Here is an 18,836-nt window from a genome sequence, read left to right as displayed (position 1 = left end):
CTCTTAACTTTTATTTTCATATATTTATGTTTGTTTTAAAATGTTTCTTTGCTATGGTTTTTAAAATTTACTATAATTTTTTTTTTAAACTTAGCTATAACTGAACTTCAAATAAGTGAAGATGGAATGGTGAAACCTACTAGTTCCTCGGCTGATCTTCTTTTAAAAACCACCCTATCTCAGTTTCTTATTAGCAAAAATACTAGACATGCTGCATTTTTTCCTACTAAATTCAATATCATGACATCACAAACACCAACAGTGAATTCTGCTAACAATGATCATCAGGAACCAAGTTTGCAATCTGGAACAAAAATTCATACCATAAAAAAACCTCCTTCTATTAAAAAAGTAATGCGTCCACCGGGTAATCCTACGCCTACATCAATTCCATTACTAAACAACGAAGCAGCTGAGGAGTCCAGAAGAAAAAAGAGCAAAAAGCTAAAGAGTCATGCTCAAGTTTTGAATAAGTTTAGAGCATTGTTTCAGAGCCAAGATGCAAAAACATCTGCTGAAGCAAAAAAGCAAGAAATGCTTCTTTCTGCACTTCTTGACATGCCTTCTCTCATGATTCAAGAAATAGCTGACTTAAATGAAAGAAATCTCCACGTTTCAAATTATGATATAAGCAAAACATCTGATAACTCTTCAAAAAATAGCACGTTCAGCAAATCTTTATCAAGTGAATTTTCAGTAAAGACCCCTAAGATATCTGACTTAATTACTCTTAAAGAGAAGCAAAATAATAGCTTGACTGTTAAAAATAGGAAAGATTCTTTTGGAAACTTTGAACTTACAAACAAACTGCATAACTTGCAAAAAAACTCATCGAATTTGGATTCAATTCTGAATAACGATAAAACATCCTTCATTCAACACATAAAATTAAATATAAAAAATACTTTGAAGAAATCAGGTTCTAATATAATAACTTCGAACACGAAAAACATGTTTCAGAATAATGGTATGAGTGACGAAGCAATTCCAGATAAAGAAGACGTAAAAACTAACAATGTGCAAAAAGGCGTAGAAACTAATGGTTTATTAAAAATAGATACAAAAAACAAAGATTTAGCAGATAAAAAAGAGGGTGCAACTGCCGATAGTATAACATCTAGCGCAGCCAACGCAACGAACAAACTTGCCCATTATCGGAATAATACTACTCCTATTAGTTCAAATGTTGAGCAAGACTCTTATACAGGGGCATTAACACAAACAAAAATACCACTAAATTTAACAAGAAAAATTTTAACAGAAAACTGCATAATTGACCCTGGGTGTGTTGAAAAGTTTATCAATATTAGCAAGTTGAAAGAGTCAGAAGATAAAAATGAACAGATCCCTTTAACAGAAATAAAAAACGACGGAGAAGATCTAGAAGAACTCGGATTGAAAAAACCAAACAAACATATGCACTTTTTAAAAAACAACGAAGATTTACCCAAGTCGTCTGGATTTGAGGGGGTCCATAACGTTTTAGAAAGAAACAATGATGTTTTACAAGCAACATATTTCAAAACGAACGAAGAAACAAGACCTAAGATAAAGCAATCTGCTGACAAAGCAGAGGAAATGAATGATTATAAGCATGGGAAGTTTCAAGATAACGAAGATAAAAATTTATTTAAGTTTTTAAGTCTTGTTGAAAAGCGTTTAAAATTTAAACCTTTCCATAAAATCCACGCATCTCAACCAATCATTCCTCCTTGGATGAAAATAGAGACTGAAGAAAACCCAAAAATAATTTTTCTAGCCGGTACCGATACCAATATTACTGAAATGAGAGGAATCTTGAAACACAATATTTTAAAAAACAGTCAATATAAAAGTTTAGAAAACCCAGGTGATCTTAAAGACTTCCTTCCCTACTTTGATATTCTTTCATTAAAAAGCACAGAAAAACGAAAAAACTTGCAAAACAAACCCGTTGGCGTTCCCCATCAGCCCACCTCGTTTCGTCATAACTTTAATAAGAATTACCAAGGATATGAGCAGTCAAATAGTAACTATGAGGAAGAGGATAATTCCTATAATGGAATGAAAAAACACAAGAAAAAAAGGAAAAAGAAAGTTAAAACATATCAAATCTATCTTTGATTCAATACGAGATATGATGTAATCATAAATTCTTTATAAAGTACTTTGCTGTCAGTTAATGCCACTACTTCAGGCTAAAAAGGTTTTTTTATAGCGTGGCATTGAAAAACTATTTAAAAAACATTTTCTGAAACAGAAATACTGCATTTAATAGCCAGTGTAAATTACAGCGCAAACTTTATACTCATAATTTTTTACAACTGAAGAAAATAAAAAGTTTTTTTCAGAACAGAAAGACTATAATAAACAATAAGATTTCTTCGCAGTTTAAAATTTTAAAAAAATGTTTTAAAAAATTGAGTGAAAAATTTTTAAAACTGTCCTCCTACTAAATTAACGCCCCTCCATCGCCCCTCAATCGACAAAATGGTAATTTAACTTACCTCTTTTTTTTAAAATGGGCATCGCTAACTTTGTTACGATGCATACAGTGCATGGGTTTTATTTTTTACTCCATTAACAATACTGGAGACTATATGCCATAAGGAATAGTTATCACTATATACCATCAACAATAGTTGAGACTATATGCCATAAGGAATAAATACGACTATATACCATCAATAATAGTTGAGACTATATGCCATAAGGAATAGTTGCAACTATATACCATTAACAATAGTTGAGGCTATATGCCATAAGGAATATTTGAGACTATATACCATTAACATTAGTTGCGACTATTTGAATGTGTCTAATAATCCTTTTTATTTTTTCAGTAAACGACTGCATCCGGATGACTAAAAAAATAATACAGGTGTTTTTTTTGAGCATTTTTATGATTTTTTGTATCAAAAAATAATTGAAAAATTTTTTTTTTTAAAAAAAAAAATGGATTGTTTCTGTACTTTTTGCAAAAGTTAATATTGATATATATTAAGTTAGGACGTCAAATACCCAAGTGATATTTAAAGTCCTAAGATTTTACAGAGGCCGGAACAAGTAAAAATCCGCAGTATACTAACATATACTGCAAAAATATTTGAGAAAGTAGATACAGTTCATCTTTTAAGTCGTTTTAAACTATACTTTTAATACTTTTTTTTGTTGATGGAAAAAAGATGACGGATTTGTTATTATGTGAAAGGCTTGCTTGAATAAATCTCAAGTATTCCTTTCTAACTGGTGTCGTTTCACAGACAGTTCTACAAAAAGCTTAAAAGTGGCCCTTCTTCAATAAGAAACAAGTTATCCTTCTATTCCTTCGGCTCACTCTGTAATTCTCAAAGAACTTTACGAAAGTGTAAAAACGGTGCTTGAGTGTTTAAAGACACAGCTTAATACCAATATTAAGCTATGTCTTTAAACACTCAAGCACCGTTGCCATGAGCGGATTGAGTTCGAGCAGGAAAAATATACATCAAATGGAAACTGTTGAGTCTAAACAAATATTTAGGCTATTAATTGAAGTTAAAATTAAATTTTATGAAGCACATCCTTTGTTACAATTATAAAGCTCTTTAATACTTAAAAAACACCTTTCCAATTTTATCTAAAGCCAATGTAAAAGCCGTTACTTTTGTTGGACAAATAGAGAATTATGGTCAATGATGAATTTTCACTTGGATGTTCCGAAAAAACTAAAGTTTAAAAATACCGATCTCCCCGGCTGTTTTCTGGTGATGGGTAGCCTATAAACCCTCAATTTTAAATTTCAGCACAAAATGTTAACCCTAACCCTTATCCCAAGTCCCCTCCCCAAAAATTTTTTTGTCGTTTTTTCAAAGACTTTCAATTATTTTTAATCAAAATTATTTTTAAGTAAACAAACAAGTAAACTCAGTTTTAACTTTTATTTTACATAAACAGTTGTGGACAAAATAATAGTAGTGTGATTAAAATTAAGGAATTAATATTATTATCTTTCAACAGTTACTGAAAATGAAATTGTAATACTGGATTATTAATTAAATAGGTGTGAGATGATAAACTAATTAGTAGAAAATTTTAAATTTTTGCTTTTATTTATAATATTTATAGTATAAAAAACAGGTTGGACATAATAATAGTAGTATTAATTTATTTAATGTTATATTGCAAGTAATTTATTTTATTAACAAAAAAATGATATAAATTTAATTAAACAATGGTAAAAAATTAATATTTAATCGCATGCCCCCGGTTTTTTATCACAGCTTTGCATCTATTTGGCATTGAGTTAATCAAATTTTGACAACGTTCCAAAGGAATCTTGTTCCAAGCATTCTGGACAACTTGCCATAACTCCTGCTGATTTTTTGGTTTTTGACAATAAACTGTCTCTTTTACATCCGTCCAAAGGTTTTCGATCGGATTGAGATCCGGTGACTGTGCAGGCCATTCCATAACTGCAACCCTATTCTCGATGAACCAACTTTTTACCCTGCGACTGGTATGCTTTGGGTCGTTGTCCTGCATATAAACCCATCTTAGGGGCATATCTTCTTCTGCATAGGGCAACATGGTATTTTGTAATATTTGAAGGTATATGTCTTGGTCCATAACAACATCAATCTTATAGATTGGACCTACGCCACGATAAGAAAAAGAAACCCCAAATATTTATTTTTGCTCCGCCATGTTTTACAGTTTTTATGGTGTATTGCGGTTTGTATGCAGAATTAGGTGGCCTCCTTACATACATCCTGCGTCCACTTGACCCAAATAAAACAATTTTGCTTTCATCAGACCACAAAATATTACGCCATTTTGAAACAGGCCAATCTGCATGCGTTTTTGCAAAATGTAATCTTGCTACCACATGCCTTTTTTTCAAAAGGGGAACTTTTCTTGGGCTTCTGGCGACTAACTTTCTTTGTACTAACCGCCTACGTACTGTTCTCGAAGAAACGCTTAAATTTAAATCTTCTTTAATATGGCGGGAAGTTACAAAAGGATCGGCAACTGCAGCACGTTTTATCAATCTGTCTTCATGTTCAGTCGTTTTTTGTTTTCGGCCCCTTGTTTCGCCTACATTTTTCCATTTTAGAGCATTTCTAATCATCATAGGAGAACAACTTAATGTCTCTTGAATAAATTTGTATGTTTTCCCTTCTTGTTTTAACTTAATAATTAGTTGTCTCTTTTCTGCACTACAATGCTTTGCACGACCCATAATTTCTATTTATAAAAAAAATTTGTACAATTATTTTATATACTTCATTAAATTAACACTAAAATTAATCTTACCTTTAATTAGTCTTATTAAAACCAAATAAACAAAAAGCTAATATAAATAAATTGAAGGGAAACAACGGATATGTTATTTTAACCTACAAATCTAGATATGTTCGTATATAAAATTCGGGACTTCCCTAAAGTAATTTGAACACTGTTACCAACATTTTTTTTACTCCCATTTCATTATTCAGTGTTTGTATTACTGTTATGCTTAAATTTATTAATTAATATTTATATTTACATAAAATTATTATCACAAATCATTGTTTTACTAGCCGCTACTATTATTTTGTCCACAACTGTATGTTCAGAAAAAAAAAAAAAAAAGATCATGATAACAAGTTTAATATGGGGATTAAAGTATGATAAATATTACTCAATTTTCACCGTTTATTTGTATTTCTCTAGATATCTTGAATAACTATGAAAAATATTCTCGTTAAAAAAAACAGCACCTTTTTCTAACTTATTATAAATTTGAATGTAAAGGAGTACACAAAGCTGTTACAAATTGATTTAAATAGAAAGTAGTAACCACATCAGTAAAAGTTTGTTTAAAGACTAATCAAAATTGCCTTTTTGAAATCGGTAAAACATTTTCTGTGCTTTTCAAATACTTGTAACACTTTGCTTGCCTTTTTCATCTTTTGTGAGGGACAATCTAATGTCTTGCACCAATTTTACACCTCTCTCAGCAACATCATTAACAACTCTTATGTTTTTTAAAAAGTTTATTTCTTTAAGATATTTTTCGTTGTACTTCCATGTTTGCACTGGAGTTTTCAGCCATTCAGTGTTCACATCAAAGGTTTCAAACAGAAGCCAAAAGTTTTGTCCAATCAATGATGGAATTTTTGTAGTTTTTGTCTTTACAGCAATGATAATGATTTACAGCAATGGTTGGTGCAACTTTTTTCAGCTCAGCACATTGATAGGAGTGGAGTTTCTTAAAATATTCTTTTTTGATTGCCAGACAACTTTTTTGAAAATAATGAAAAAATTGAAATCTCCTCGGTTAAATACCAAAAATGATTTTAAAATATTCTTGAGGTCCTTTCTGATATTTCCTTGTTGATGACTTTGAATTGCAATTCATTGAAAAGTTTCAAGTCATTGAAAGGAGCGTCAACTCTAACGGGTTATGCTAACCAGTGCTTGACACACACAAGAGCATTGAAAAAACATGTCACTTAGCTTCACAGTAGTTTCCTCATTATAGCCCATGGAATCTCTAAAGAAGTACATTTTAGCAGCGTATATCACAGACGATGTCCAACTTGCATGATGAAAGCCCCCCCCCCCAGGCTTACGCCTATGCACTCCTCTATCTGGAATTTCTCCAAGTAAAATTAACACAGGTTCTGTGCATTCCTTGTAATCATCTCTTAGTAAGAAATCCTTATTCTTAAGCTGCTCTTTGAAAATAGAAATGGCAGAGTTTTGTTGTAGCTTCATATTTTTGACTTTAACATCTGAACATTAAAGGCATTCTTGTCCAAGATAGAGTCGCATTTTTCCTGGAACTTAGTAAAGTATTTATAATATAGGCTGTGAGTACGTCCAAATAGCGCCTGCCAGGCTGTGCCCTGCAGTCTTTCGCATATGTAATGTCTGCATGCAAAATAAAACAACTTTTTCCTTAAAGATTTTCGATTTTTACGCATGCACCATTCTGCCACCCTGATTTTGAAGCATTTGTATTAAAAGACAATCCAACTATATTATCTGCTAAATCCTATTTTGTACAAGAGAAAATGTAATTGTGGCTTGACTAGAACCAGTTCTATACACTATTTTTGGGACGCCTAACAATTTAACTTGTTCATAACCTAGATTTCCTGAAATTAGTATTGATAACCAATCTGACCATTTCATTCGAGGATCCTCCATTACTTTCCCATCCCAGTGCAAAACACAAAATTCAGGAGCCACAAACGATGATTCTATTTCATCTTTCATGGCCCTACTTTCTTGACGATATTGGTGACACGAATTTTTTGAAATAGCCACAGTGTCTAAATGAACTTGTTGTTTAATTAAGGGATAGATTCAAGCGGTTAGCCATTTGACAAATCTCTTTAGCTTTTAAAGGATTTTAAAGTAGGTGGTTTTACGAACAGATCTTTCTTACGCCTTTTTAGAGGAAGAAGATCTTCATCTTCTCCGGAATCTTCTAAAACCATTTGTGTTGATTGACTTTTTTTTTTTGCGTACTTTCACTTGATTATTTCCTTTTTTTATAGCTTTGCAATTTCCTTGTATAATATTTGTCAACAGAGCCTAAAACGACTCTTTTTTTCCATCCTTTAAAGCATCTATAAACTTTAAATCTTCTTCTTTTTGTTTAGTGTTCCTCAACTTGTCACACTGAACAATATCAGCTGCTTCTTGATGTGCAATATGAAAAAACTTTTCTAGTTGATTTAAAAACAACTGTGATTTTTCGTCATTTCTACTATGCTTGGTTAAAGTTCTGCATGATTCATACAAATTGGTAAGTTTCTGTTTCACTTTGTCTTCCCTCTGTGTTTTTATTCTTGTTTTCTCCCTAACTTTAAAACTTTCAAAAAAAGCACTGCAATATCTCATAGCAACAAACATAAATTCAATATTTAACTAGAACAAAACAAAAAGATGACATTATGAGCATCAAAACAAAAGACAGCTAATTACTACAGTTTTGATTTGCTGCAGTGCTGCCAAATCGGTACAAACAACTATTCTGAATAGATGCGAAAATGATACAATAAATAGTGTTACTAACAATATTATATAAAATTGATATTAAAGTTGCACTTGGTTGTTTATGTTTACATTTCAATAGTTAGGCTCTTCATATATTCAAAAATACCAACAAACGTGAAAAATGAATAATACTTATGATATTTTAATCCCCATATTTGTTATCATTGTCTATGATTTTTTTCTGAACTAGTATGTAAAATAAAAGTTAAAACTGAGTTTACTTCTTTCCTTAAAAAAAGTTACAGATTAAAAATGATTAAAAATCTTTGAAAAAACCCCCCAAAAATCTTTTTTTTTTTTTTTTTTTTTTTGGGGGGGGGGGGACTTGGGACAAGGGTTAGGGCCCAGCCTGTTAACCGTTTTATCCTGCGAGATTGCTTTCTTTTTTTGTGTGGCAATAAACTATTTCATTTACAATGCTGTTTGTAATGCGTTTATAATTTATAACCATAGGCCACTATGTCATGCTTAAGTTATCGAGTGGACCACCTATAAATTAGACTAGAAAAAGGCTTAGCCCGATTTCAATTTACTTATAGGTGGAGGAAATTATCAACTCATGATCCATTTGAAATGAAGAAAACAAACAAAATTGCAGTGTTCAAATTACACTACGCTTAATTTAGAAAAAATTAATCAAGAAGAATCATTATAAAAAAAATTAAAAAATTAATCAAGGAAAAAATTAATCAAGAATAAATCAAGAAAACATTATTTCATTTATAAAACCCTGCCAAATAATCATCCTCCAGCCTTACGAAATTAAAACAATGTGTTAGGAAAGACACCTAAATGTTTGCATAAGTATAGAGTACAGAACAAGCAGAACAAATAGAACAAGGAAATTTGGGCTTAGTGAAATTTAAAGATGTTAAACGATGTTAAAATAAGATATTAAAGCCGAGAATAAAGCTAAGAACGAATCTTCTACAATTCCATTTTCTTTCGAAAACAAAAAGAAAGCTATTTATATAAAAAATGAAAATATACATGTCGCAGAACCGCAGAATACATAAGAAAACGCAGAAGAAAAGAATCATTATAAGAAAAATATAAAATAAAAAAGCCGAACTTAGTTCAGAATATATTCAGAAAAAAATTACGAGCTAAGTAGAATGTTAATAGATTGTAAAGGAAAAAATCCAAGTTTAAGATTTGTTATTTCGTCTATTTAACCATCTACTCACAGGAGATGATTTCCCTAGCTATCAGCAATAATTGTTTATAAAATAAATATTAGTTGTAATTGTGTAAATAATAAATTAAACACAAAAAATGAAATATTAAAAGTTGCAAACTCTTTTAATTTCCAGAATTCTCTCAGAAATCTCATTAAGACTTGCTAAATAAAGATTCTCAAATGTTGAATTACTCTACCAACTTTTAATGATAAACAGGAGTTTGATTATAACTTGTTACAGGATAACTGCCGTCGTACGGCGCATAGTCATTTGATGGCTGTTGATAGTTACTGCCGTCGTAATAGACAGCAGGAGAAGTTTGCGCATAAGATATCTGCGAGGCATCATATATGTGAGGAAACGCTTGAATCTGTTGCGGTAAATTTGAGAAAGGAGGTTGGTGTACGTACGCTTGTTGCTGCTGTTGAAGCAACTGTTGTTGTTGTTGTTGTTGTTGCTGCATATAAAATGCTTGCTGTTGACGTTCCAATTCCGTTTGAGCAGAAAAACTTGCATCCTGTTAAATAAAACAGAAACCACTAAACAATTTTCTAGCAAAATAGTTCCTGATAAGTTAAAATTACTTCAACGAAATTCCTCAAGAGTTTTCTTTTTCAATAATATACTTTACCGTCTTAAGCTGTGTCGAAAACACTCTGTTCGAAGCTGAGGGATACACTTGAGGAGGAACAACCTGCTGATAATGTGTCTAATAGAAAATAAGATGAAAACTTGCAACAGGTGAAAAGACAGGTAAAAAGTAAAACAAAACACAAACTCTGTAAACAGAAAGTCCAAACGATGTTAAGATATTGATTATCGATGGAACAAATATGATTAAAAAGATAAACATACATCAGAATAAGTTTGTCTCAAATGATACGGAGATTGGGCAGCCGTCATAGGCTCTTTCATAAGTTGTTGGTAAATCGATAATGCTTGTAAAAACTTATTGTTTAAGTCGTTAAGGTCATCTTTTTTTCGTTGGCACTCTATTATTTTCTTTTCAATAAGAGTTCCCATTTCTTTGCACCGCATTTCCATAGCCGTAATCGTCTCTTCTTCATCATCAACTTCATTTGGGGAAGCATTTTTCAACATGTGTAAAGTAAGATCAAGATGTTCCTAAAATAATATTTTTTATTCTTCCAGATTACAGTATTTTATTTAATATTGCTGTTTGAATGCTTTGTCAGTTACTTAATAAACTTTTATAGAAGAATACCTTTAATTTAATTATCTTTAATTTTAACAGAAAAAGTAAACAATTAAATTTTATGAACTAAAAATATATGCACTAATATGGAAATATTCTTAGCAACAATACTGAAAAATAATATAAAAAAAAAAAAAGAATCTAACTTGGCTGATAATGTTTTTTTGAGTGTCTTTGATAACTAAACAAAACAAAAAAAACCATACTTAGAACCCACTAAATATCAAAAATATTTACTGTAAAATCATCACAAAGAGAATTTTAAAAATTTGATAAAAAATATACTTTCAGCTTCAACAGATTCAGATTCAGTTGGCTGCATTCGAGAAGAATCATCAGCAAACCGAACTTTTTTCTTTTCAAATCGTTCTAAATTACAAGTAATTTAGTTTTGCAAACCTTTTTAAATTCATGTTAAATAAATTTAAATTTTCTACAGATTATTGGAAAAAACCCAGGAGAAACAGGTATGGACTTTTGAGACTTCTTTACTTTTGATACAAAAAAGATTCAAAACAGAAAAAAAGTTAATTTTATTTATAGAAAATCCATTTTTATTTTTCAATATCATTTTGTCTACACACCCCTCTGGAAAAAAAAATTGGTTTAAAAATTGACCAAGAAATTTTCTTTGGACATTTTAGCAAATTTTACATCATGAATACCTTTTTGAGATTCAGAGAGATCTGTAGTGACAAAATTAGCAGGGAACAAACCAACTCCACGACTATTACGCCCTTTCCACCAATTTTGGTCACTAAAACAGTATTACATTATACAGAGCTAAACTCTTCACAAAGAAGACTCAGAAAATTTCTATAAAAGAAGTTAATACCTATTATCCAATACTGAAAATATTTCCCCAGATTTAAAAGTCATTTCATTGTCTTCAGCAGCTTCAAAGTCATATATAGCTAATACACGGCATACTTCTTTCTAAACACAATATTCACAGTATATCACTTTGTTAGCCACAATTTACAATAAACAAAGTTAGAACTCTGGCGATTGAGCTTAAGGCTTATAGGAACATTTAGTAGGAGGATAAGTAATTAAATGTTTATAAAAAAGCCATATAACCAACTTCTTCTGGATTTTGAGTAGATGCAGTCATATTCACAGCAGGATAAATGGTAGAAGTAGGAGCAGGCTAAAATTTAAGATCATTTCTAGAAATGAACACAAGTTACAAACAGAATAATACAATATGAAAGTATATCACTTTTAAGACCATTTTTATTGTGCATGTATTGTTTAGATTTTATTGTGTTCAAAAATATGCATAAAAACCATACCTTACTACCATTACTTTCTTGAAGTGACATTGCTAAATTTATATAAAATATTTTGTAAAGACATCTAATATTAGATAAAAAAAAATTGCAAAATAATTATTTTTTTCTTAGATAATCATTGAATCAAAAAGAAAAATACAATAATTTTTTTTCTCATACCAATAGCTAGGTCAAGATCTTCTTTGAAATTCAACTCATTGCTTAATGATGTTGAAGATTTCTTGCTATTCAATTTCTTTAGAAAATACATTTATTACAGTAAAGCTACTAAATTTTTTTAAAAAAAAAAATCATAACACTTGAAACTTTTTATTGAAAGTTAATGCTTCACAGTTTAAAAAAAAAACAAACAAAAAAAAACAATGTTAAAAACTCTGAGTTACCTCAACAGAATCACACAACAACCCTTCTCCTTTTAACTTCTTTTGAAACTGACACATTAAACTAAATTCAAATTTTAATCTTAGTTTGTACTTAAAGTAGTCCAATTCAATTTTAAATGTAATTTTTTTTAAGCTCACAAGTTTTAAGCTCACAAGTTTTAAGCTCACAAGTTTTAAGCTCACAAGTTTTAAGCTCACAAGTTTTAAGCTCACAAGTTTTAAGCTCACAAGTTTTAAGCTCACAAGTTTTAAGCTTAGAAGTTCAGGGTGGCCCAAAAATTGCAACACCATTTAAAATTCAAATAACTTTCTGCAAATTATTTATTTTTTAAATTTAATTTCAGATTATTAAAGTGCTATCCTTGGGAATTAATTAAGAAATTCAAAACTGATTAACTCATCAAATTAATCAGATTCTATAAAGAAAACAAAAGAGCAATTATGCAAATGCAAATAGCTTACACTCATTATTTTGAGATCAGAAAACCAACATATTAACAAACTATACTTTATTTATTCAAGCAATTCAGGTTTCTGTGAGTGATCTAACACATGCTAGAAACCCATATTAAGGAAGGCCTCAGGACAACATTAAGCGTGCACACCAAAGCATAGAAGAAGAGTCTTCAATGTCAACATTAAGTTAGTTCTAGCAGTTAGACATACTCAGAGCCTCGCTCCAGAGGATTCAAGGGATGCTGGATGCCTTAATATACAGCTTGTGCAGGACTTGAAGCCAGCAGATAGTTGAAATTAATTAGTGTATGTTGTCAAGTCCAAGAATTATCAAGACAAGAAGCTTATTTCATCCATAATCTGATCATGGGTAAAGATGCCCCCCTTATTTGAACAGATTTGTTAACAAATGAAATACCCAATACTGGAGGATAGAAAATCCAAGAATAGTCCACCAGTATATAGCAACATATACCAGAACCTCAACAACTGAAGGCCAGCATCAGTAAAGAAACCAATTGAAAAAATATGCAGAATGAAGAAACATTGTGACACGTAGCGTATTATTTTGAAAAAGCAAAATGGTGCTTATTTATAACAAGTAATTTTCAAAACTAAATAAAATTTATTTCCAAGAAGTGTGTTTTCTGTTTATGAAAGAATAGATGTGAATTGTTAAGAAATGAAAAGTTATTCTATTTTAAAATAGTGTTGTGATTTTTGAGCCACATTGTAGAAAAAAATAAACAAAAAAATAAGCTTTAAAGATTCAAGCCTAGAGACTTTAAACTACATTTTGATATCAGACAAATATGAATACAAATCATTATACCAAAAAAACTTACTTCAGTTGAGGATCATTCTTAAAGTCTTCTGCCCATTGTTTAATCAGTTCTCTTAATTTGAGGGAAACTTTTTCATGACTCTGCAGTAATTAATTAATTATTATGTAAATAATTTATTAAACAATATATTTCAAAAATTATTAACAATTTCATTTTGTAAATATTTAAATATTCATTGCCTTACTTTAACAATTAGGTTTTTAGCGTCATTGGTCCATTCTCTTGAACAAATTTCCAAATGAAAAGGCTTACCACAATTATTGACACATGTTGCAAGCAGCTAAATATACATAAACTAATAAATGTGAAAGATAATTGCAGCATTATCCAAACAAAATATCTTTTTTATCATTCTAAAGAAGTATATTTCAGGGTGGCTGTTAATTTTTAATTAGATGATTTATGGTGTTAACAGTTGCTAAACCAAAAAACATTACCTATAACAGTAGAACATGAAAAACAAAACAAAAAAATGAAAAAACAGAAAAACAAAGTAAAAATTCAATATTCTTTGCACAAATCAAATAAAAATATAACATCAAGCCAAATTATTTGATGTTTTACTCACAGTGAGAGCTTGCAATGCCACATGTGGAACTTGATGAGAGCATCTTTTCATAATTAATTTCAATGCTTCTTTTGGACTAAAAAACAACCAAAAAATTTAAAATCAAAATATACTATGGGGTACCTTTTTCTTAATATCTCAAAAGAGAAATAATATGGAATTGTTCTTCAAAGAACTCACCCATTTGGTTGGGATTTAATCTGATCACAAATATCCATATAAGACTGCCAATCTTCAGAGACATTGCACTCGTTAGTAGCTTTTTCTAAAAAAACATGTTTTAAATAGCAGTCAGAAAAAGTTTTGAAGTATGAAAATGTCAGACATGATAATTTAAAATAATGAGGCACACTACTTTTATTTTTCATAGCAAAAATAAAGCATGGCAATACAAATATTGTTATTACAAATACACCTAAAGTAGCAGAGAATATAAACAGGATTTACCATATAACTGATTAGTTACACCATTATTATCTTAAATTTTAGTCCAGTTGTTATTAGGCTAATAGCACAAGGGGATTTCCACTAAATAAATGTGTAAAGAACATTTTGTTTTCTGTGAACTTCAACCTCAACAACTAAATCAAAAATCTTTGAAATTTTTCATCAAGTAGTTTTGAAAAACTAATAAGAGCAAATGAATGTTTAATAATAACAATAACAACAACAACAATAATAATAATAATAATAATAATAATAATAATAATAATAATAATAATAATAATAATAGTAATAATAATAACAATAATAATAATAACAATAATAATAATAACAATAATAATAATAATAATAATAATAATAATAATAATAATAATAATAATAATAATAATAATAATAATAACAATAATAATAATAATAATAGTAATAATAATAATGATAATAGTAATAATAATAATAATAATAATAATAATAATAATAATAATAATAATAATAATAATAATAACAATAATAATAATAATAATAATAATAACAATAATAATAATAATAATATCATTTAATTCTAACGTTCATTTTTTGAGAATAAAGAATATGATTAAAGAGACTTTAAACTACTCTGTTTAATTTTTAACAAAAAAATTATTATTCAGGTAACTTTAAACTCAAGTGCTACAATAATTAGAAGAAAATAATGAATCACCAAATATAACTTTCTGAAGAAAGAGTCTTAGGTATAATAATGAGATTACAACATAAACAAAAGTGAAAATACTCTACTTCCAATATTTTAATTAAATTAATTTATTTTTAACTAAAACTAACTTTACAGATCATCCTAGAAATCCCTAGATCTTTTTTTCAACTCTTAAGTTGTTATACTGAAACCAACAATTCTGGTACAAAGTTAATATATCAATATAAGTCATTTTTCTACTGAAACTGAAAAAGAAAAATTTTATAAAAGGAGTAGATCATAAGTAGAGTTCAGCTAATTATATGCCTCAGATTCAATTGGAGATTCAATCTAAACAGATATGGAGATTCACTTTAAGCAGATATTTAGATTCGTACATGAGTAAAAAGTAAAGTTTAAAGAGCTGTCTGCCACCTATCACTTCTCAGTTGATTGGGTGCAGACTAATCATAAAAACTGTAAGAATAAGTAAAAATAATAGTAATAAATACATTATTTGTATATCAAGAGTTTCCTGACTAAAAGCCTTTTGAAATATAAACTAATAAAAATTTTACATATTGACTTTATATTCAACACCTAGGAATTTGAAAGAATTTGTAACATTTACTAACAAAATATGAGTAAACATTAAGTTTACCATTTATGAGAAGATATTAAGTTATTAACTTTAACATTACAAAGTAATGTTTTATATCAAACTTGTTAGAGCTAGGGTTATATTTGGGCTTAGGGTTCAGTTAGGATTAAGGACAAGATTAGTTCAAAGCAAAACTTTAATGCAAAAAAATTCAAAAGTTAAGGACTTGAGCTAACTAAATTTAACCCCTGTAATAAATAACATTGTATATTATATGTAAACTAGTTTAAGTAACAAAAAAAAAATTTTATGCCTAAGCTAAAAAATTTGGGTTGTCTAACAGAGATGATAATTTATACACAATTGTACATGATGACATAAAGTAAAAAGACGTTTTAAAAAATAAGTCAATAGATGTAACGAGTTCTATCTCTTGGAACTTACATTTTGAGTTGATAGCTTAACAATTAGTCATTTTTAGAAAATAAAAGTAGAACAATTTCTATAGAAATAAAGAATTCAAACTTTACATGACATAAACATACCAATTTCAGATTCAATTACAGATTTAGGCATCTTGTGTTATCAAATAATAGAAGATAATATTACATATAAGAGACGGGAAACATTGTTGCACTTCTCAAGTAAAAATATTGTTTATGTAATCTTAGCCACTAAAATCAATTTAAATATTTGACTAATCAAGCCCACAACTAAACCATGTATTCAATAAAACTAAAGTTTATATAATCGGTTGAATTGTTTTTGTTTTTTAATGAAGTTAGCCAGCATACAAAATTTTATAAAATGTTTTATAATTGTAAATTGAACTAGGTTTTCACTAAGTCGTCAAAAAATCTTTTAAAATGTGAAAAAAGGAATGAATTTTGTACGCCCTATTCTGATCTGATAAAATTTTTGGAAAACCTTGTCCTAAAAAAGAGGCCGCCGCAAGCAGTTGATGATTCAACTGAACATGGAAACGGCACTTTCATTCCTACTTCTAAACTTCTTGGACCGCAGCAACAGCGGTTTCATCATACACTGTTGAGCATACATCTTGGAGAGGTACAGAGCTGAAGAGTATCTTGAAAACCACTCAACAAAATTTTTGAAAGTGTTGCTGACTATTACATTTTTTTTTATTCATTAAGTAAGAGTATACCTACCTGCCGTACGGTGAGGGTAGGGAACGGGGATAAGGGAGTCCTCACGCCTTTGATTGAACTCAACTTCCTTTTATTTTTATTCATTTTTAATTGTTTACAGATAGTTAACAATAGATTAGAAAAATATTAAGCCTACAGCATTGTACTTTAACTTATATCATTTGCAAATGTCTTTTGTCAAGATTAAGATAGGCTTAAATTGGTTTTTAAAATCTCATTGAAATCCATGAAAATTGTTTCTAAAATGAGAACAATGCAGGATTCTGCGCATTTGACCCGCATGTAGAGTTGGAATGCTACACCTAAAGGTCCCTCTACTCATGCACGCCCATACCCTAATGAAATTGTTTTTTGTAATAACAGACCATCTACTGATCGACACTTTCTAATTCAAATATTTTAATCAGTAAATGATAAGTTTTTCTCTCAAAATTTTACTTAGCATTAACCATACACAGTAAAACGCGTACACTTTGAGATGATTTCTAGTAAGTATGCTCGCGACATTCTTTTCACAGATCTCTAATTAAAAAAGCAATTACTTTTGCAAAAGAAAAAGTCTGTATTAAAATTGCTCGAAAAAATTACTGAAAATAATAAAGCAGTTCCTGTTTCCCTTATAACAAAACATAAATAGGACTGTGAAGTAGTCTTAAAATTAAAGTTTTAACTTTTGTACCGTGCTCTTTTGCACGGTATGCACGCAATTATTATGACTCACACTATTGTAATAACGAAATAATGGAAGCAATGTTTTTAATTGGATATTTTTGAACCGAGTAGTTGTAAAATCTAAAAAAATCAAAAAAAAAATCTAAAAAATTACCAACTAATAATTTACAACACATCGATTCATTTTACTACATATTAAATCATTAGCTTGATTGTTTTAGGAGTTGAGAAATTTTTTACCTAAATGAGTAAACAAATTTCTTGCAGTACAGCAAAAAAAAATATATATATCAATGAAACACCAAAACTGGGAATTTTTTTTTAAAAATTTGTTTTGCAAAAATGATATTACACTAGACTTTCTTCCAATACTCACCCCTGAAGTGTCGCTTATAATTACTTTTGTAGCAGTAATAAATTCATCATTTCATTATTTTTTAAAAGTACAACTACTATTTCCTTATTATCTTCTTAGCATCAAAGTAAAGTATTTTGTAGTTCATCTTTTAGAGAAGTCATCTTCGTGTTATTAAGATTACTCACTTCTCACGTTACCCCCTTTTTAAATACTTGTTTGAGATAGTGTTTTATTATTTCAATATTAGCTAGTCATAGTGTTGCTACTCCAACACTGACTTTTCGTAACTATTCTCAGATTTTCCTTGTTTGATGAATAATTATTTTAATTAATATTTTAATAGTCAGTTTAGTAAATTTTACAAGGAAAGCAGTAAAAGAGTATCTCTTGCTCTAAATTTGGCAGTCACATGAATGTTTAGTGACAATGAAGGCGTTGTTGATTACCTGGCTGCCACCAATAACCTCTATGCTACTGATTTTAGATGGGTGATTAACAAAAACATAATTACTAAAAAACCCAAACTTCTCATTGGTTTCAATTTGAAAATTATAAAAATCTTGATCTGACATTTTTAGCCAAGTTTAAGTTACTGACTAAGCATGTTTCATGATGATTTGCAATTCAGACGCAAGTAACTTGCAGCGACCATAAACTGAGTTTTCAATATTCGCGAGTTCCGCAACAACAACAAAATAAATTGGCATTCTTCTTCTTTTATCAAGTGGCTCGATACCTTTAGTAATACCACATCTTTTGCTCTTAATTTTTTGAAAGCCTCTCAATCTATTTTGAGGTAATTTTTTATTTGTCATTTTTTTATTTTTAAGAGATTGAACTGTTTTTTTTTAAACAATCTCCAGAACAAGAGCTTTACAATCTGAAAGTAAATTACATTGCAGTTTTTAAGCAATTACAAATACTTAGCAGATTATAATTTATTTTCTATACTTAAAATAATATGAAAAGTA

At 29.4% G+C, this 18,836-nt stretch overlaps 2 protein-coding genes across 3 annotated transcripts in view; one reads left to right on the top strand and one right to left on the bottom strand.

Moving 5' to 3' along the window:
* Window positions 1-2,399, top strand: part of LOC145189162 (uncharacterized) — a 30,579-nt gene extending 28,180 nt beyond the window's left edge. For both annotated transcript variants that reach the window (XM_090086926.1, XM_090086925.1), the window contains exon 27: window positions 95-2,399. In XM_090086926.1, coding sequence (XP_089943052.1) covers window positions 95-2,103 — 2,009 coding nt within the window. In that variant the 3' untranslated portion in view covers window positions 2,104-2,399. The remainder of the gene's footprint in view (window positions 1-94) is intronic.
* Window positions 2,400-8,914: 6,515 nt separating this feature from the next.
* On the bottom strand, window positions 8,915-16,380 carry LOC145189178 (signal transducing adapter molecule 2-like). The gene is made up of 16 exons (XM_090086939.1): window positions 16,212-16,380; window positions 14,132-14,216; window positions 13,952-14,027; window positions 13,568-13,663; window positions 13,384-13,463; window positions 12,083-12,143; window positions 11,859-11,934; window positions 11,700-11,731; window positions 11,489-11,554; window positions 11,240-11,340; window positions 11,070-11,161; window positions 10,690-10,773; window positions 10,551-10,585; window positions 10,044-10,313; window positions 9,820-9,897; window positions 8,915-9,705 (listed from the first exon to the last, which is right to left on the bottom strand). The coding sequence occupies exons 1-16, from the start codon at window positions 16,240-16,242 to the stop codon at window positions 9,391-9,393; spliced, it is 1,578 nt and encodes a 525-aa protein (XP_089943065.1). The 5' UTR covers window positions 16,243-16,380; the 3' UTR covers window positions 8,915-9,390.
* Window positions 16,381-18,836: the final 2,456 nt, after the last annotated feature.

The sequence above is a fragment of the Hydra viridissima genome, unplaced genomic scaffold, assembly GCF_058129835.1.
Source record: "Hydra viridissima isolate aposymbiotic clone 2 unplaced genomic scaffold, HvirCarnegie_v1 scaffold_5, whole genome shotgun sequence".
NCBI lineage: Eukaryota > Metazoa > Cnidaria > Hydrozoa > Anthoathecata > Hydridae > Hydra > Hydra viridissima.
The sequence above is the reverse complement of the archived record's forward strand: the minus strand, read 5'-3'. Positions and strand labels throughout refer to the sequence as shown.

Excerpts from the sequence above, each read along its gene's own strand:
- LOC145189178 (XM_090086939.1), bottom strand. The coding sequence starts at position 16,242 with ATGCCTAAATCTGTAATTGAATCTGAAATTG. Across the intron at positions 14,217-16,211 it reads TGTAATTGAATCTGAAATTG|AAAAAGCTACTAACGAGTGC; the intron begins GTATGTTTATGT and ends ATGTTTTTTTAG. Across the intron at positions 11,732-11,858 it reads AGATCTTGACCTAGCTATTG|CAATGTCACTTCAAGAAAGT; the intron begins GTATGAGAAAAA and ends ATATAAATTTAG.